General features: G+C 36.7%; 1 protein-coding gene across 4 annotated transcripts in view; it reads left to right on the top strand.

Moving 5' to 3' along the window:
* Window positions 1-16,330, top strand: part of rasgrf2b (Ras protein-specific guanine nucleotide-releasing factor 2b) — a 72,412-nt gene that overhangs the window by 36,336 nt on the left and 19,746 nt on the right. For 2 of the 4 annotated variants that reach the window (XM_027138288.2, XM_027138287.2), the window contains exons 8-16: window positions 1,339-1,448; window positions 1,621-1,739; window positions 8,192-8,352; window positions 9,460-9,526; window positions 10,264-10,400; window positions 11,003-11,085; window positions 11,399-11,647; window positions 13,528-13,620; window positions 14,345-14,742. In XM_027138288.2, coding sequence (XP_026994089.1) covers window positions 1,339-1,448; window positions 1,621-1,739; window positions 8,192-8,352; window positions 9,460-9,526; window positions 10,264-10,400; window positions 11,003-11,085; window positions 11,399-11,647; window positions 13,528-13,620; window positions 14,345-14,742 — 1,417 coding nt within the window. The remainder of the gene's footprint in view (window positions 1-1,338; window positions 1,449-1,620; window positions 1,740-8,191; window positions 8,353-9,459; window positions 9,527-10,263; window positions 10,401-11,002; window positions 11,086-11,398; window positions 11,648-13,527; window positions 13,621-14,344; window positions 14,743-16,330) is intronic. The other 2 variants (XM_027138293.2, XM_027138292.2) reach the window with 1 other exon arrangement.

Below are 16,330 nucleotides of genomic sequence, written 5' to 3'. Positions count from 1 at the left end.
AACATCATGAGCATGCTTCGCTCTATGCTCTGACATTTGTTCCCAGCTGCCAATGCCAGAGAAATTAGTTCAAACCTTGTAGTCACCCAATCAAGTAAGATATGAACTCAAGTCAGCAGAGGCCGTATACTCAATCCACGGTCAATATCAACCACCACAGACCAGATCTTTGTGAAAATGCAGTGTTTTCATCCACCAGTGAACTCTTTACACAAGGACCTGCCCAAATTCCATTTCTTAGACAAATCTGACATTTTGTCCATTTTTCTTCATTTACACAATTATAAACAATTTTGTAAGACTTGATCCTCGTATAAAACATTGTATCTCTACTGTCAGCTGATTGATACTACAACCCTAGATTTTCTTGCTCATCTTAAGAATGGTTGGAGAGAAGGTCTAGGTTGGGTCGAGTTGTCTGAAGAAAATTTAGGACATGTTCCAGTGCTATTATACTAATGCCAAGCTCGTTAAGATATACTCCGGTGTTAGTGATGCATATACTGTAGTTAATGCACACACTCTCTGGCTGAGCTCCCCATACACTGTGGGCTTGTCCAAAACTATTTAAATACTGGTCTACAATATTCAAATTACTGGGTGACTTCAGAATAACCCTTGCTCCATATCCATTTTCAGCCATCTTTAGAGTGGACTTTTCATGAGTAAGGCATCTTTATTAGTTAGATTATTATTTGGAAATGCATTTCAGTTCTAGTCTTCTGGATTGATGAGATTTATTTGTTAAATATTTTGTAAAATATTAGAGTTTCACTCAAAGGTTTCTTAAAGACATGATGAAATATGGATTCCCTTCATGTAGAATGTACTGACTGACTCTATAGCGCTCTCAACCACTTTATTTATTTATTAATTAATTTAATTATAACATGTATAGTTGTGTTTATATTTATAATATTTTTAGTATTCATTTACCCAATTATTTAAAAGATATGTATTTGTTTCATTGTGTGTTTTTCTTTTTTAACTGGTAAGAATAGTTTTTGAATTTGTTTTATTTTATTTTATTTTTTATTTTTTATTTTACTTGTATGAAACAGACAGTTGATCGGTCGAATCAATTTGCAGATTTAATAGAAAAAGAGCAGGGAAGACAAACAAATAGATTACTTACAATTATTTATTTACAATTGTCTATTTCTAACCAAGTTCTATGATATGTACTTGGCTTTGTTTTGACATTATCTTTCAGAATCTTTACTTGTGGTGAATGCTTTTTTTTTTTAATTCGTACCCTTGTTATTCTGTGAAGAAAAAATCTAATGAAGAAATAAAAATGTACATTCTTATTCTTTTTACACTATTTTTTTCCCCCAGATTCCACGCTATATTATAACTCTGCATGAACTCCTGGCTCATACCCCGCATGAACATGTAGAGCGGAAGAGTCTGGAGTTTGCCAAGTCGAAGCTTGAAGAGCTGTCCAGGTAATTTAGTATAGACATGATGGCAGCTTGGCATTTCTTTAGCCTGTCACTGGAATGAATACTGAAGTGATAGGATGTGATTTTTTTATTGATGAGCTGAATTGTGTCTAAATCTGCTTATCCATATTTATTGTCAGAAGGAGTCAAAATCTTTGTGTCTTTGTATGTTCAGAGTGATGCATGATGAGGTGAGTGACACGGAGAACATCCGCAAGAACCTAGCTATCGAGCGCATGATCGTTGAAGGTTGCGACATCCTTCTTGACACCAGTCAGACATTTGTGAGACAAGGTGAGCTCCATTCACCACCAAGATCCTGCTGTGAACATCTCCTGATCTTTAGGGCCAGTTAGGGTTAAGGTTTTTAACAGTATGTGTAAGTCTGAAAGAATCTATTTGGGAGTTATGCTGGGAGTAACATGTGTTGTCAAAGTTTACTGAACTGCTCTTTGTGAGGAGTTGGAGTTAATCCTAGGTGTAAATCTTAAGCATGTAGCATGATATATCGCAGTAAATTGATTGGAGTTTGAAAATGAGGCCATTGATTTATCAAAGACAAAACTAAAATTTATTTTGACCAATAAAATATAAATATAATTTAACCTTATAATAAATCTGGAGACAATTTTTTTTAAGTTGAGATGTACATTAGTGCATCACCTTGTATGGAATTTTTCACAAATTCAGTAGCTCTTTGTTGGTACTAATACATTTTGAATGAAAAGAACATTTGTGTAAATGTATATAAATAAATCTGTTTCATATCCAGCTTGACACCTGAGCCCTATTCAGAGTGAAATAATGACATTTCATGTAATTAATATATTCATGCAAAGTAAAAAAATAAACATTTTATAAGCTATAGTGTCAGATACAATGAATGTAGCCCCACTTTCAGAGAGAATTTCTACTGACCGATTCCCAATATTGACTAAGAGGTGTAAGAGGTGTTTTAGAGATTTATTACTGTTTTATGATATGTAAATATTCTTTGTTAAAAGAAGGATCAAACAAGATAAATATTGGATTTGCATTAACCCTGAGTGTTCAGGATAAGAAAGTATTGGTGTCATGAGACAGTAAAGGTGATTAATGTTTTGCATTGCAGATGAGAGTGAGAAATGACTATATGTGTTAACAATAATACCCTGTGCAAATCACAGCATTTCAAAATCACAAGAAGTTAAAAATTAATGGTTATTTCCAGGTAAAATAACTGACTGTAAAACAACCCATTAAATTCATATTCAAATTGGTTTTGCACTGGAATGAAGTGGACTTGGCTGATAATGTTTATTTTACGATCAGTTACATTGTTATGGCTTGTAGCTTATGCAATGAATTTGATCAATGATTTAGTCAAGGAAGCTCCAAAGACACGAGAGAGAGAGAGAGAGAGAGAGAGAGAGAGAGAGAGAGAGAGAGAGAGAGAGAGAGAGAGAGAGAGAGAGAGGCAGGCAGAGTGCTTTCAGACTTTTATGAGTATGTATGTTTTGTCATGTCAAAAAAGAAAATAAAACGGGGAGGGTGAAGATCTTAACGAAGAAGAATTATATTCCATGGTCTTGTTAATTATGGTCACGTTCACCTTGGCTTGGGATTGTAACAGGTGTTATCACCCAAATGGTCAGGTTATACTATTGTTTAAATGATAATCACAGCCACGTATACCCTTTGTTCGGTGATGGTCCAGCTGCTGCTCCCAAACTATTGATCGAGGTTATTCATTTAGAGTTCTAAACGTATTGCCTGCTGATATTGAAGCCTTTTTTGGGAATGAACTCTTTCTGACTTGTATCTTGGAGTGGATTCTGGGTACATACAATGTCATTTCTTAAAGTCTTAGAGTAAAGGTGTGTATCATGAAAAACAAGCTGATCATATGAGTGAATCGGAGTGGTTTTTATTTGAATACAGGAAATTTTACATTTATATTCAAATATGAAGCATGTAGGACTAAGAAAGTTTACTTTTATTAACATGGCAACGTACAGGAAGTTTGCACGACACTGCGCGGTGCGTTGATGGCATTCATGCATTCATCTAAAGTGAATGCTTTATCTTGGTTTGAATCATGTGTGATTCATTTCTTCTTATTATTTTTGTTTTGTTTTGTTTTGTTTTGTTTTGTTTTGTTTTGTTTTGTTTTGTTTTGTTTTGTTTTGTTTTGTTTTGTTTTGTTTTGTTTTGTTTTGTTTTGTTTTGTTTTAGGAAATCGAACCAAGTTTGCAGGTACAATACATGTGAGAAGAAAAATATTAGTCATGTACTATTTCATACAGTATTGAATTCATGTACTATTTCCTGTGGCATAAAGTGAAGCAAATCATAGCCACTTTAAACTTTTTTAACTATAAACTAATCTTTAATGGTTAAGCATTAAAAGAAACACAAAAAATGTTCAGTCATGTTAGTTTCTTTGTAAGTAAGGAATTTCATGTACTGTAACTGGCTCTGACATTTTTAGTTGAATATTTCTGCTGTATATTATGTGTTTATCAAGTGATTATCTCTTAGTAACTGTCTAAAACATAAAGCTGTTTACAAGCAAAAACTGTACATATTCCTAGTTACGATCCATGTATTATTTTTGAGATCAAATGAATGAAGGATAACATGCAGTAGTAGTGCCTCGATCGGTCATTCCTGAGATGTTTCTTGGAGATACTTAATGAATCATAAATTCTGAAAAAAAAAAGGATGACAAACTTTTTGAGCTCTGGATCAATAGCAATCCATACTTCTACATCTTAGAGAGACTTTTTGTTACTCTGTCATTTTAGTGTAGCGTGAAGAATTTTTCTTGATTGCCTCTAACTGGCTTCCTTAGAAGAGACATACAGAATAAATGAACATATTTTTTGACAGTTTGGTGATTGGATGCATCTGGACCATGATTGCTCTATGCCAAGAAAAGAACATTGCTTAGCTTTCGCAGGAGTTCTTGAAAATGGACACAGTGATTCGTAATAAAGGGTTGGATAATTATAGAAGGGGCTGCTCATGAAAGGCACATTTCAGGATCTTTTTTAAACATACAGTATGGTCAGAGTGCATCACCATTAGTCTGGATTATATGTCAGATACTGAACCCAGCAGATGCTTGGTTAATGGTCGGTGCATGTTATGATCATGGACAATGATCCATGATTTTATAGAATTGGTGAGCTTGTTTTATCTTCCTCCTTTCTTCTCACTTCACATTGGATAGCAGAGACCTTGCAAAAGCTCCACTGATTTGTTACTGTAATTTCCATTTTTTTAACAACTGAAGCCTGCTTAGATTTCACCATCACATTCAAAGCACACACACACACACACACACACACACACACACACACACACACACACACACACACACACACACACACACACACACACACACACACACACACACATTCAAACAAGCTTAAAAGACCAATGCATCTTATTTTGTTTGTATTAAATTGTCCTGTAAATGCCTTGCTGTTACACAGATGTCTGCCTCATCATTTCCACTGCCTACACATGCATCCAGCAAAGAAGTATAGACGTTAAAGAAGGTTCCAAAACTTTGTTTAAACAGTTGGAACCTTCTGATTATAGTGATAAATCTTTTTTTTTCTCCAAAACCCACATTAACAAATACATGAGTTTATTACAGAATGTGATATATTTTAGGTATAGACTGCCCACCCTGTGCCCACCCACCAGTCGTCTCATTTACAAAAAGCACGTAAATTTACATGACAAAAAACAGGTTTAAAACATTTAGAACATTTTGTCAGAATGAAACTTCTCATTTTGATTCTACATATATGGATAAATGGGAAGGTTCGCTTTAGATTAGCTCTTCTTGCACCATCTAAGGATATATTCACTTGTATAAACAAGTGAGTAAAGATAATTGTGTGGTATCTGTAAAAATAAATTTTGAGATTGCACTGACTGCTTGGAAAGTCTATATGGAATTATAAGAAAATGAAAAATTATGACCTTTTTCATTGAAATGTAATTAAGAGTACTGATTTTCAGTTGCACTTAAAATCCTTATTTTAAAATCCTAGTTATTCTAGTGAAATTCAATTATACAAAGCCACAAAATGTAAGATTTAAGGATTTTTCTGTCTCTGGTGGAAAAAGCTACTGTATTATGAGCGACTGTCTTTTTTATTTTGGTTACACCGTGTATCCTTCAACACCAAATTAAAGTTACACACGTTTAAAAGAGAATTCCGGGCAGTGTCCCAAACTACATTCTAAGCATTAAATTCTCTGACTCAAATTAGAGGATATAATTATCTTGCAGTCTTGGCAAATTCATCGTAAGTCAATGCAGCTCGATTCTGGCAAACAAATTATGATGAGTAGTTTTTATTAACTTTCTTGTCCTGCCTAGGCTTACTCTCAAAAAATAAAAATAAATAAAATTTAAAAAAAATACAAACTACAAAAGCAGCTCTAGGTGGGCATAAGAACAGAAATCATCATATTCATATTATTAGAATTATTTTTAGATTTTTAAAATTACACATTAAATCAATTAATAGAAGTTGGTTTTAACAGTCAGTTCATTGGTGCTGTAACATGCAGTCAGGATGTGATTGTGTATACTCAGAATGTGAGTGCTTTTTATCAAGGGTAATCTACAAAATGTCATCAAGGTATATAAAGGGATTTAGAACACCAAAAGTGGACGCATAAAATATAGAGTGGAGCTATCAAGAGACAGAAAATCAGAACTCAGGAACAGACAAAAATTGGTTTCGAAACACATAGCATTCCAATCGGACGAAATATCATTTGTCTGATTGTAAAGCTGAAACTGGTCAACCTTTCTCTGTACCTGGATGGGAGACATCAGTCAGTTCGGATCAGGAACAGCATGTCCAGCCCATCACACTGAACACTGGGGCCCTCCAGGGCTTTCTACTCAGTCCACTGCAGTTCACTCTGCTGACCCGCAACTGTGCATCAGTTATTAGTATATTGATTTTGAAATATCTTTTTATTCTACACTATACCTGTGACCTGTCGGTGCTGCACTTTTGTCCCATTTTAGAAATTATTATATCGCAGTCTTGGGCTGTTTGCAAACCTTGACACAAATGCACTTTATGTAGTCCTGTGTAGATTGCTGTAATATCATGTACTTTCTGTGTTGTTCTGTGTAGCACTCTGATCTTGTCGGATATTGTAGAGTTCGAATCCTAGGTCCACCAAGCTGCCACCACTAGGCCCTGAACACTCAATTGCTCAGTTGTATAAAATGAGATAAAATATAAGTGGCTCTAGAAAAGGTCATCTGGCAAAATGTAAATAATGGAATGTTGTTTTGTTTCACTGTGTGCTGTATTAGTTGTGTATGACTGAAATGACAGTAATCCACTTGACTTGACTTGACATATAAGCAAGTAAACAAAGCAAGAGAAAGGTTGAATCAAGGGCAGAACTAAGAATATTTGGGAAATAAACCAATGGCAAGACAGTAGGCAGAGACGTAACCAAAACAATACATATCAAAATAAACACACAAACAGAGATTGCCAGAGTGGGAAACATGCTGGGCGCTCAGGGGGATTTGTCATAGGCACTGTTCAGTGCAGTCAGAAGGGAATATTTTCACTTTGGGGAATAACCAGGTTTTTAAAAAAAGGCTTCAGTGTTATGTCTTATTGAAACGTGTTATGTCTGAATTTCAGTTCAGGAAGACCCGCGGTTTTCAGAAATATATAATGCAAAATATCAATATTTCACCATTTGAAGTGTTGTCTCAAGCTTCCACATAATTGTCTTGTGCTGCTATCATCTGTTTTTACTATTAAAAGTAAAATAGTTGTGTCCTGTTAAACGTAGTGTGACGTGACACACGGCTAAGTATGGTGACCCATACTCAGAATTCGTTCTCTGCATTTGACCCATCCAAAGTGCACACACACAGCAGTGAACACACACACACCGTGAACACACACCCAGAGCAGTGGGCAGCCATTTATGCTGCGGCGCCCGGGGAGCAGTTGGGGGGTTCGGTGCCTTGCTCAAGGGCTCCTCAGTCGTGGCCGGCCCGAGACTCGAACCCACAACCTTCAGGTTAGGAGTCAGGCTCTCTAACCATTAGGCCATGACTTCCCCCTTAAGCTTTTGGTGTGAACTCCAAGGGGATGGACAGGCTATTTTCTGGTCCCTGATTATAATACCCCAAATGCATTTTATCTACACTATTTTCTACCAGTGTTTGAAGATGTTACATATCCTCCTGGGTGGAATGAATCAGCAGACATGTATGTAATTATGTGACAGTTTGATGACTTGCACTTGAGTGACAAGATGAATCCAGTTCCATAATCCACTGTTGCTGTCAATGTCAAACTTAAATTAAATTTATAATGTAACAGATGCAACAATGTATTCTGATCATTTGCATCACAAAGATCTCTGAAAAGATTGTGACACAAGTATTACTTTGGATGACTAATCAGCCACAACTCCATGATCACAGGCCCAATCAGAGACCCAAGTCCTGTCTGAGGCCTGGTTGGTCCTGAGTGCTTCACAAATGACAAAGATAGATACAGTATAAAAAGTTAGGTTGCCTGCACAACCCCTAGGTTCTTTAAAATAGAAACCTTTATGGAAACGATTTGTCCTTTATAGAGCTTACATACAATTGCAGAGATACAACAGTGTGTGTTTCTGAGCTTTGTGTTTAGCAAACAGTTTATGCATTACGTTATACGTTGTTTACTACTTTACACTTGTCCCAGGCTCTTTGATCCAGCTTCCCTCTGTGGAGAGGGGGAAGCTCAGCAAGGTGCGACTGGGTTCCCTGTCCCTGAAGAAAGAAGGAGACAGGCAGTGCTTCCTGTTCACCAAGCATTTTCTTATCTGTACCCGTAGCTCAGGAGGCAAGCTGCACCTGCTCAAAGTGAGACACACACACACACACACACACACACACACACACACACACACACACACACACACACACACACACACACACACACACACACACACACACACACACACACAGTGATTCTCTCTTACACATACAGAGGCTCTCTTTTATGTAAATTCAAAGTCAGTTATGATTTTGAACTTTGCCTTAGCATTTAACATTTAAGTCTAAAATGCAGCAGCAAAATTGACTATTATGATTCTCGGGTCAGGAATGTAAAACACAGATGACAACCTCACCATATATGCTTTTTTACTCTTCAGCCCACACTCTCACTCGGTCTTATTCTCAGCTATCTTTAGAGAACACATGTCTGCACACAGCCATTCCTCCATTTCAAATTTAAATAACACCAAATCTGCTGTTTCAGCTTTAACTGTGAATTTTGAAACGTTATTATTATGACTAGAGGCAAAAGAAGTGGCAGTTACAGTGGTGGAGAAAAATGTAACAGACTCTGTGGAGCGAAGCTCTTTTTAAATTGAACATTTCAAATGATAAGCCCTTCTGACCCGTGAATCAGTGATAGCTTACAAGAGGTTGTCATTTTCTGCAATTGTACTTTTAGTTTCACTTGTAGTTTCACAGTTTAAATATTTTAGTAAAAAATATTAGGAGTAAATTTCGGAAAATTTTAAACATAACATTTTTTTTCATTGTTAGGCTTTTTTTATCTACCTTTTTATCTATTATTTTTTTTTCATCTCTCATACTCCTACAAAACCCTATAGCAATGGTGATAGCTTATTTGACTTTCCACCTATGGTCAAAGTATTGTTTGATATATATTATACACTTTTCTGGCCACAAGCTTCAGAATTTTTCACAATGTAGTCACTTTTCCACAATGTATTCACTTTTCCACATTATTACGGATTTCCTAATGCATTTCCTTTTTTGTCTTTTATAATAAACCTAAAAGGTAGAAATAAAAATAAGCATGGAATGTGCATGAAATCTAGGAAAAATCTTTATTCCTCCTACTGATTTTCACTGCTCCAGTTTCACTGACATATGCATGCTTGCACATTGATGCCAGTCTCATTCATATTTAATGACATGCTGTAATCATTGCAGCAAGGTGGCGTACTGTCCCTGATCGACTGCACCCTCATTGAGGAACCCGACGCCAACGATGAAGACTGTGAGTCCTTCTCTTGGCCCATTAACTCTCCTCCTCAGACTCACATGGCTTGATGACACAAAGCTGCTAATGGATTCCATATTTTGTCACAGGTTAATTAACTGCCAAAAGCAGGTCAAAAGATGGAGCCCAAACTAGCTCTTGTAAATGTCACACGGATCAATGCTATCATCATACAGATCCATTAGTGCCTCTGAAGGTCAGGCTGGAATGCCCATTTGAATGCTTTATGACCATCCAGAGTTGTTCCTGTCATAGTTAATGAGAATAATTTCATAGGGTTCATTTGGTGGTATGCCATTATTTGTACAATAGGTGGCTTAGTGGGTAGCACGTTCGCCTCACACCGCCAGGGTCGGGGTTCGATTCCCGCCTCCACCTTGTGTGTGCGGAGTTTGCATGTTCTCCCCGTGCCTCGGGGGTTTCCTCTGGGTACTCCAGTTTCCTCCCCCAGTCCAAAGACATGCATGGTAGGTTGATTGGCATCTCTGGAAAATTGTCCGTAGTGTGTGATTGCGTGAGTGAATGAGAGTGTGTGTGCACTGCGATGGGTTGGCACTCCGTCCAGGGTGTATCCTGCCTTGATGCCCGATGACGCCTGAGATAGGCACAGGCTCCCCGTGACCCGAGGTAGATAAAGCGGTAGAAAATGAGAGAAAAAAGTGAGAAAGTGAGAGAGAGATCCTAAAATGCAGCAATGCACAATGTAAATAGTATTGTGTCTGTTTGTCTCTCAGCTAAGACCTCAGGGCAGGTGTTTGGACATCTGGACTTTAAGATTGTGGTGGAACCTGCAGATGTTCCTGCATTTACAGTGGTGCTTCTGGCTCCATCACGCCAGGAGAAAGCAGCCTGGACCAGCGACATAAGCCAGGTGAAAGAGCTATGATTATCAGTTATGCAACTCTTCAGCGATATCTTTTATTTTACTATATTACCATCTTTACTAATGAGGCAAAAGGCAGCACTTAGAATGCTCTTAGAATAAAATCTTTACTTTTTTACTTCATGTAAACTTATCAGGAAAGAAATGTTTCCAGGTATGACTTTGCTTTAAAGTGCACACAAACCGTGGCAGCAAAATTCAGCACCAGAGCTACTGTCCCATGTCTGTAGATAGTTAAATCTAGAATTGTTTTAGGGCTAATTGAAAGCCTTTAATTAGATAAATGACAAAAACAAGATTTTGCCTTTATCTTTAGAAAGACAAGAATATCGACCAAACTTCACCGTACTGCAGGAAAAAGCAATGGTCACTCGGATACTTAAAGGTTTCCGTGTAAATTTCATCTATACCACAGAGAGATGACTTTATTGGAGAAGCTCACAGGGTATCACTGGCTCAATATGTTCTCTGCCCCTGTGTAAATTTAATTAACCACCAAGTTATTTTCCAGTGTCACATTGTTTAATGACTTCAGCCGGGAGTAATACAGAGTATAAAGTCTCCTTCTTGTGCCTCTTGTGTATGTGCAGTGTATCGATAACATCCGCTGTAATGGCCTGATGACCAGTGTGTTTGAAGAAAACTCCAAAGTCACTGTGCCACACATGATAAAGTAAGGCACGAAGTGTGTTTTCACTCTTCTACATGCTATATGTCTGTGTTTATTTGTGTGTGCTGCCTGCTTTTAGGCACTTGTCCTGGCCCCTGGCTTTGTGGTGTTTCTGTGTATTTACATTCAGCCCATCATTATTACTGTGTGCTCTGTGTGTTTGAATGTCAGTCTTTGGTGAATTTTTTTTCCCCCCTTAAAATTCATGAACTGTCTTTTACATAAACCCAACCCCACATTTTCTACATTTCATCGCATCTCTAAGTACACGCTGGCTTTGGCTTACGAGGCTGCTTTGCTGTATGCTCCTCATCAGATCTGATGCGCGTCTCCATAAAGACGATGTTGACATTTGCTTCAGCAAGACGCTCAACTCCTGCAAGGTTCCCCAGATCCGCTATGCCAGTGTGGAGCGGCTGCTGGAGAGGCTGACAGACCTGCGCTTCCTTTCTATCGACTTCCTTAACACCTTCCTGCACACTTACCGCATCTTCACCTCCGCTGCTGTGGTCATGGACAAGCTGGCTGACATCTATAAGAAGCCCTTCACCTCCATTCCAGTCAGGTGATTTACACAGACAGAAGCCTGGTTTGTGTAAGCAGTAGATCTTACATTATTTTTGCTGAAGTAAAAGGAAGAGGTTGTAGAGAGCGTTTAATTAACAGCAGAAGTAGAAATTACTAATGTTATGAATTAAATGTATATTGTGTTGGAGAAAATCTGAAATGCTGCACTGGTACCGCTGGTATATCATTTAATTAAGTAATAATTATATAAGCAAGAGTGCTGTTTTACTAAATATATGCATGGTTATGATTGTGCCATAGGAAAAAAATTAAGTCACAGTTGGATCGAGCGTTTTGTGTTGCTATGCAACATACAAACTGACTGATATCTTGTAGTAAGTTCAGTTTCAGTGTCACAGACTACTAGCATTGTATGTAGCAAACACAGCCAAGTGGAATGATACACACAGTGAAATAGACCAGTGCAGTTATACAAACGTTTAAATTAGTAGTCTGGAACGTTCTCTGGTATAAATATATGCTGTTAAATTTTAACCATTGTTAACCTTCTGTAGCTTTTAGCACTAAACACAAAACCAAAAAATGTATTTTCCCCTAATTAACATTATTAACTGCATTAGTTAACAAAACAAACTATGATCTTCAGAATGGATAAATTATTGCTTGCACAGTAACTTAACAAATGTATTTAATAAACCAGTGAAATTCATTTGAAATCCACTTACATTGACTGATGTTTAGTCAAGAAATTAAATTACTGAACATTATTAACCATAATAAATACAAGATAAACAGTTTTAATTAAATTGAAAATCTCTGTCTGATATCTGTTGACATTTGCACAGTGTTTTGTTTCATGAAACCCAGTTTTGTGTAAGTATATAATATAATATAATATAATATAATATAATATAATATATTGTCATCTGTCATGATGCGAGAATAAAAGCGGACCCAAACGCAGGATGGCAAAAATAACAGGGTGTAATAACGAAAAAACATGAAACATAACACAGACTAGATCAGACAAAGACAACAGTTGATTTGGCGCTGCACAAGGCAACGCGGCACAGTTAAATAGACAGGGTGATCACAATAGGAAACAAGTGTGAAGACAGGGAGGGGCAGACGAAGGCGGGGCAGACACGTGACGAGGAACGTAAACAAAAGGCACATGGCCAACAGTCCTGGCTGAGTCCTGACAAATATAATATAATATAATATAATATAATATAATATAATATAATATAATATAATATAATATATAACCTTTCTTTATATATTTTTTATATAAAAAAATATATAATTTTATTATAAATTTTATTTTTTTGTAGTGCTTTTGTGGATATTAAGGCAAAATCAAGTAAACTTAAAATTTTCACATATTTGGGTAGAGAAGTGTTGCATGATGTCACACTACACACAGCTTTCAAAGAAAGTCATTAAAAATGCATTTTTACTGGTAGGAGTTTAAAAGAAGAATCTTGTGCTTGCACTTTCTTCAATTCATCTAGTTTTCTGCAAGATACAGCACAAATAACATTCACATTTTTCACACATCAAACATTTTTGGCCTCAATAATCACAAAAACTAAGCAGACTTAATAACAAATAATTCTCTTGTGGATCCTAAAAGTGAATCTCTAATATATCCCAATCTCTTTTATTGTCATCACAGGACTGAAGTATTAGGCAAAATCAACTTTTTAGCTTTTACGACTTTTCCACTACTGGGAAAACTGATAAAGAACTAAAAATTCTGCTACAGTTTTTGACAGACCTTCATTTAAAGGTTTATTTCATATTTAAAAGATTACTGTTTAATATAATATTGTCATTCGTGCAGTGTTTTGTGTTGTTGTGTCATGTCTCATGTCTCATGTCTCTCACTGCACACCATAATCTGCTGTCACACAGGATCCATTATCCTTCATTTGATCGCTTGTCCATCACATCCTTCTGTCCAGATTACAGCTTGAAGATGAGGAAGATAGCCATGGACCAATCAAAGTAACATATCATATTGCTCTCTCTCTCTCTCTCTCTCTCTCTCTCTCTCTCTCTCTCTCTCTCTCTCTCTCTCTCTCTCTCTCTCTCTCTCTCTCTCTCTCTCTCTCTCTCTCTCTCTCTCTCTCTCTCTCTCTCTCTCTCTCTCTCTCTCTCGCTTGCAATTGTACAGATTCTCCCAGAATTATGACATGTGACAGTTAACAAATTTCATGTATAAAATCAGCAATGATTGGACTATGTAGATGAGTTTATGATTATTTCATGAATACATTTGAAGGAGCAGTTCTTAGCTGATAATTTTAGGGGAACTCTTAGTGTTAGATAATCTTTATAAATATGACCAATGGTTACTTAGTCTCCAAACTGCTCTTATTGTAATAATTTGGTCTGAATTGTAATAATTCCATAATTAGTGTGTGCTTGGTTGAGTTTTTATTACTAAAAAACCCAAATAAACACCTTATCAGTTCCTGAGATTTAGAAAGCTGAATCAATAATTCACACAATTGATGCTAGATAGTCTTTTTCAGCCCCATAATTCTTACTCGCTTTATTTTACCCTGTCCTATTGTGTTTTTTGTATATACACGAACATAAATCATCCATCTTTCATCTTCATTCTTGTTCTCCAGTCAAAGATGAATAAATGTTTCCTCTCTATTGAAAAGTCTGTCAGGAAACATATTCTCTTCCTCACACTATCACATATGTTCTCCAAACTCAGGTCCCTGGAGCTTTTCTTTGCTACAAACCAGAACAACCGCTCCGGCAGCACTGGCAGTGAGAACCCCAATGAGAAATCTCCTCGTCTATGCAGGAAATTTTCTTCACCTCCTCCTCTCTCCATCCCCTCACACACATCCTCTCCTGTGCGAGCCCGAAAGCTCTCCCTTAACTCACCACTCAGTTCCCGGGTGGCTGCACTGGACCTGTCCAACCCTGTGTCCTCCTCTGCTGCCAGCAGTCCCACCTCAGCTAATCCCTGCTCCTCACCTCCTCCAACCAACATCAAGTCTCCTCAGGATCCTTCACCCGAGCAGAGTCCTGGTGCCATTGATGAGAGTGCAGATTCACCACGCATTGACGCTCTCTCTGGAAAACTGCGCCGTAGCATCCGCAGGGGTAAGATTCCTTATTTCTTACTCACCCATCTGTGTGTTCAAGTCCTTCTGCAAAGCTCTTATTTACATCATAATTGTAACATAAGGTGTGTCAGTCACTTCAGTCAGAGCAATATAGAGATGTACCTTCTCTTAATTAACCCAAAATACAAAATACAAATGCATTTTTTGTACTTTTTGTATCGTCTTGTAACTTTATGTCTGCACTGTTTTTTGTCTTGCACTGTCTTTTGTCCCATACTGTCTTGTTTGTCTTGTCCTGCACTGTTTGCACCAGGTTGCACAGTTGCACTTTATGTGGCTAAGACTACTTACATGTCCTTAGCCCTGTCTTTGTTTTATGTAGCACCCTGATCCTGGAGAAACGTTGTCTCATTTCACTGTGTACTGCAACAGCTATATATGGTTGAAATGACAATAAAAGCTTCTTGACTTGACTTGATAAAGCAAGGTAAATTGACATATTAACTGAAATCTTAATTCTGAAAAAAAAAATCTCAAAAATTTTCACACTATTGATTCCACCATGTTTTCTTATTGACATGCCCCCAACTAGGAAAATCTGAGCTTTCCCTTCTTCTTTCTGTCATGACTTGAACAAACCATATGGTCAGGGTGATGGAAGTTCTGTATTTTATTATAGCTTCAAACATATAACATGCCAAATCATAGAGTTAAGGGACTTAAAATATCTTTGTTTTGAAAATATCTAATTTCATAAAATCTCTCATTTTGATCTGTATCTAATCTAATATTATCCAGTATAAATTCTATGTCTCTAATGATTAACAGCCATAAATGCATGTCAGTCAGTTGGATCTTGCAAAAGGACGTCATATTTTATTTGTTTTACATTTTTGTACACATTTGACATTCACTTAAACACTTTTTACAGAAGTACAGAAACAGAATAAAATTTGGAAAGTTTAAAATTAAATTACTATTTATCTCTAACATCTGTAATTAATGAGCAAGCCAGAGGTGACGGTGACAAGGAAAAACTCCCTGAGATGATAATTGGAAGAAACCTTGAGCAGAACCAGACTCAGAAGGAAACCCATCCTCATTTTGGTTACACTGGACAGTATATAATGTAAATGTAAATAATATCATATATCATGATGCCTCTGGCACATATTCGAATCAGATTTATAAGGTATCCCACAATAACCACCTCTAAATAATGTACTCATTCTAACCTCACCTACTTTTTCTTTATAAATTTCCTACCATAAATGTTACCACTATTTGTAATCACCTAAGTAGTGGAAAAATTATTGTTTATTACTGAAACAACATTAAATGTGTAAAGAACCAAGGACTGGAAATTACTTTACATAATTAAAATGGTCCTCGAGGGAACCAAAAAATTATTTTTCAAATAAGATTTTCTGGAACTTTTATTTTTTAAAAGTGAGGGGATCCCTAGGCAAACAGACCTAAAAATCGTAATTGCTTCAGAGGAAAAAGCACTTTTAAAGCCCAAGTAATAGGTCAATAAAGTTGCTAATTTAGTGTTTTTCTTTTCCTGAAGCATGGTTCCTTTTATGTGATACGGAATCTTGCATCTTTAATTAGCATTTCTAAAT

Source organism: Tachysurus fulvidraco, chromosome 9 (genome assembly GCF_022655615.1).
Source record: "Tachysurus fulvidraco isolate hzauxx_2018 chromosome 9, HZAU_PFXX_2.0, whole genome shotgun sequence".
NCBI classification, from domain to species: domain Eukaryota; kingdom Metazoa; phylum Chordata; class Actinopteri; order Siluriformes; family Bagridae; genus Tachysurus; species Tachysurus fulvidraco.
Note: the sequence above shows the minus strand (reverse complement) of the source record. Positions and strands in the feature narration are given on the sequence as shown.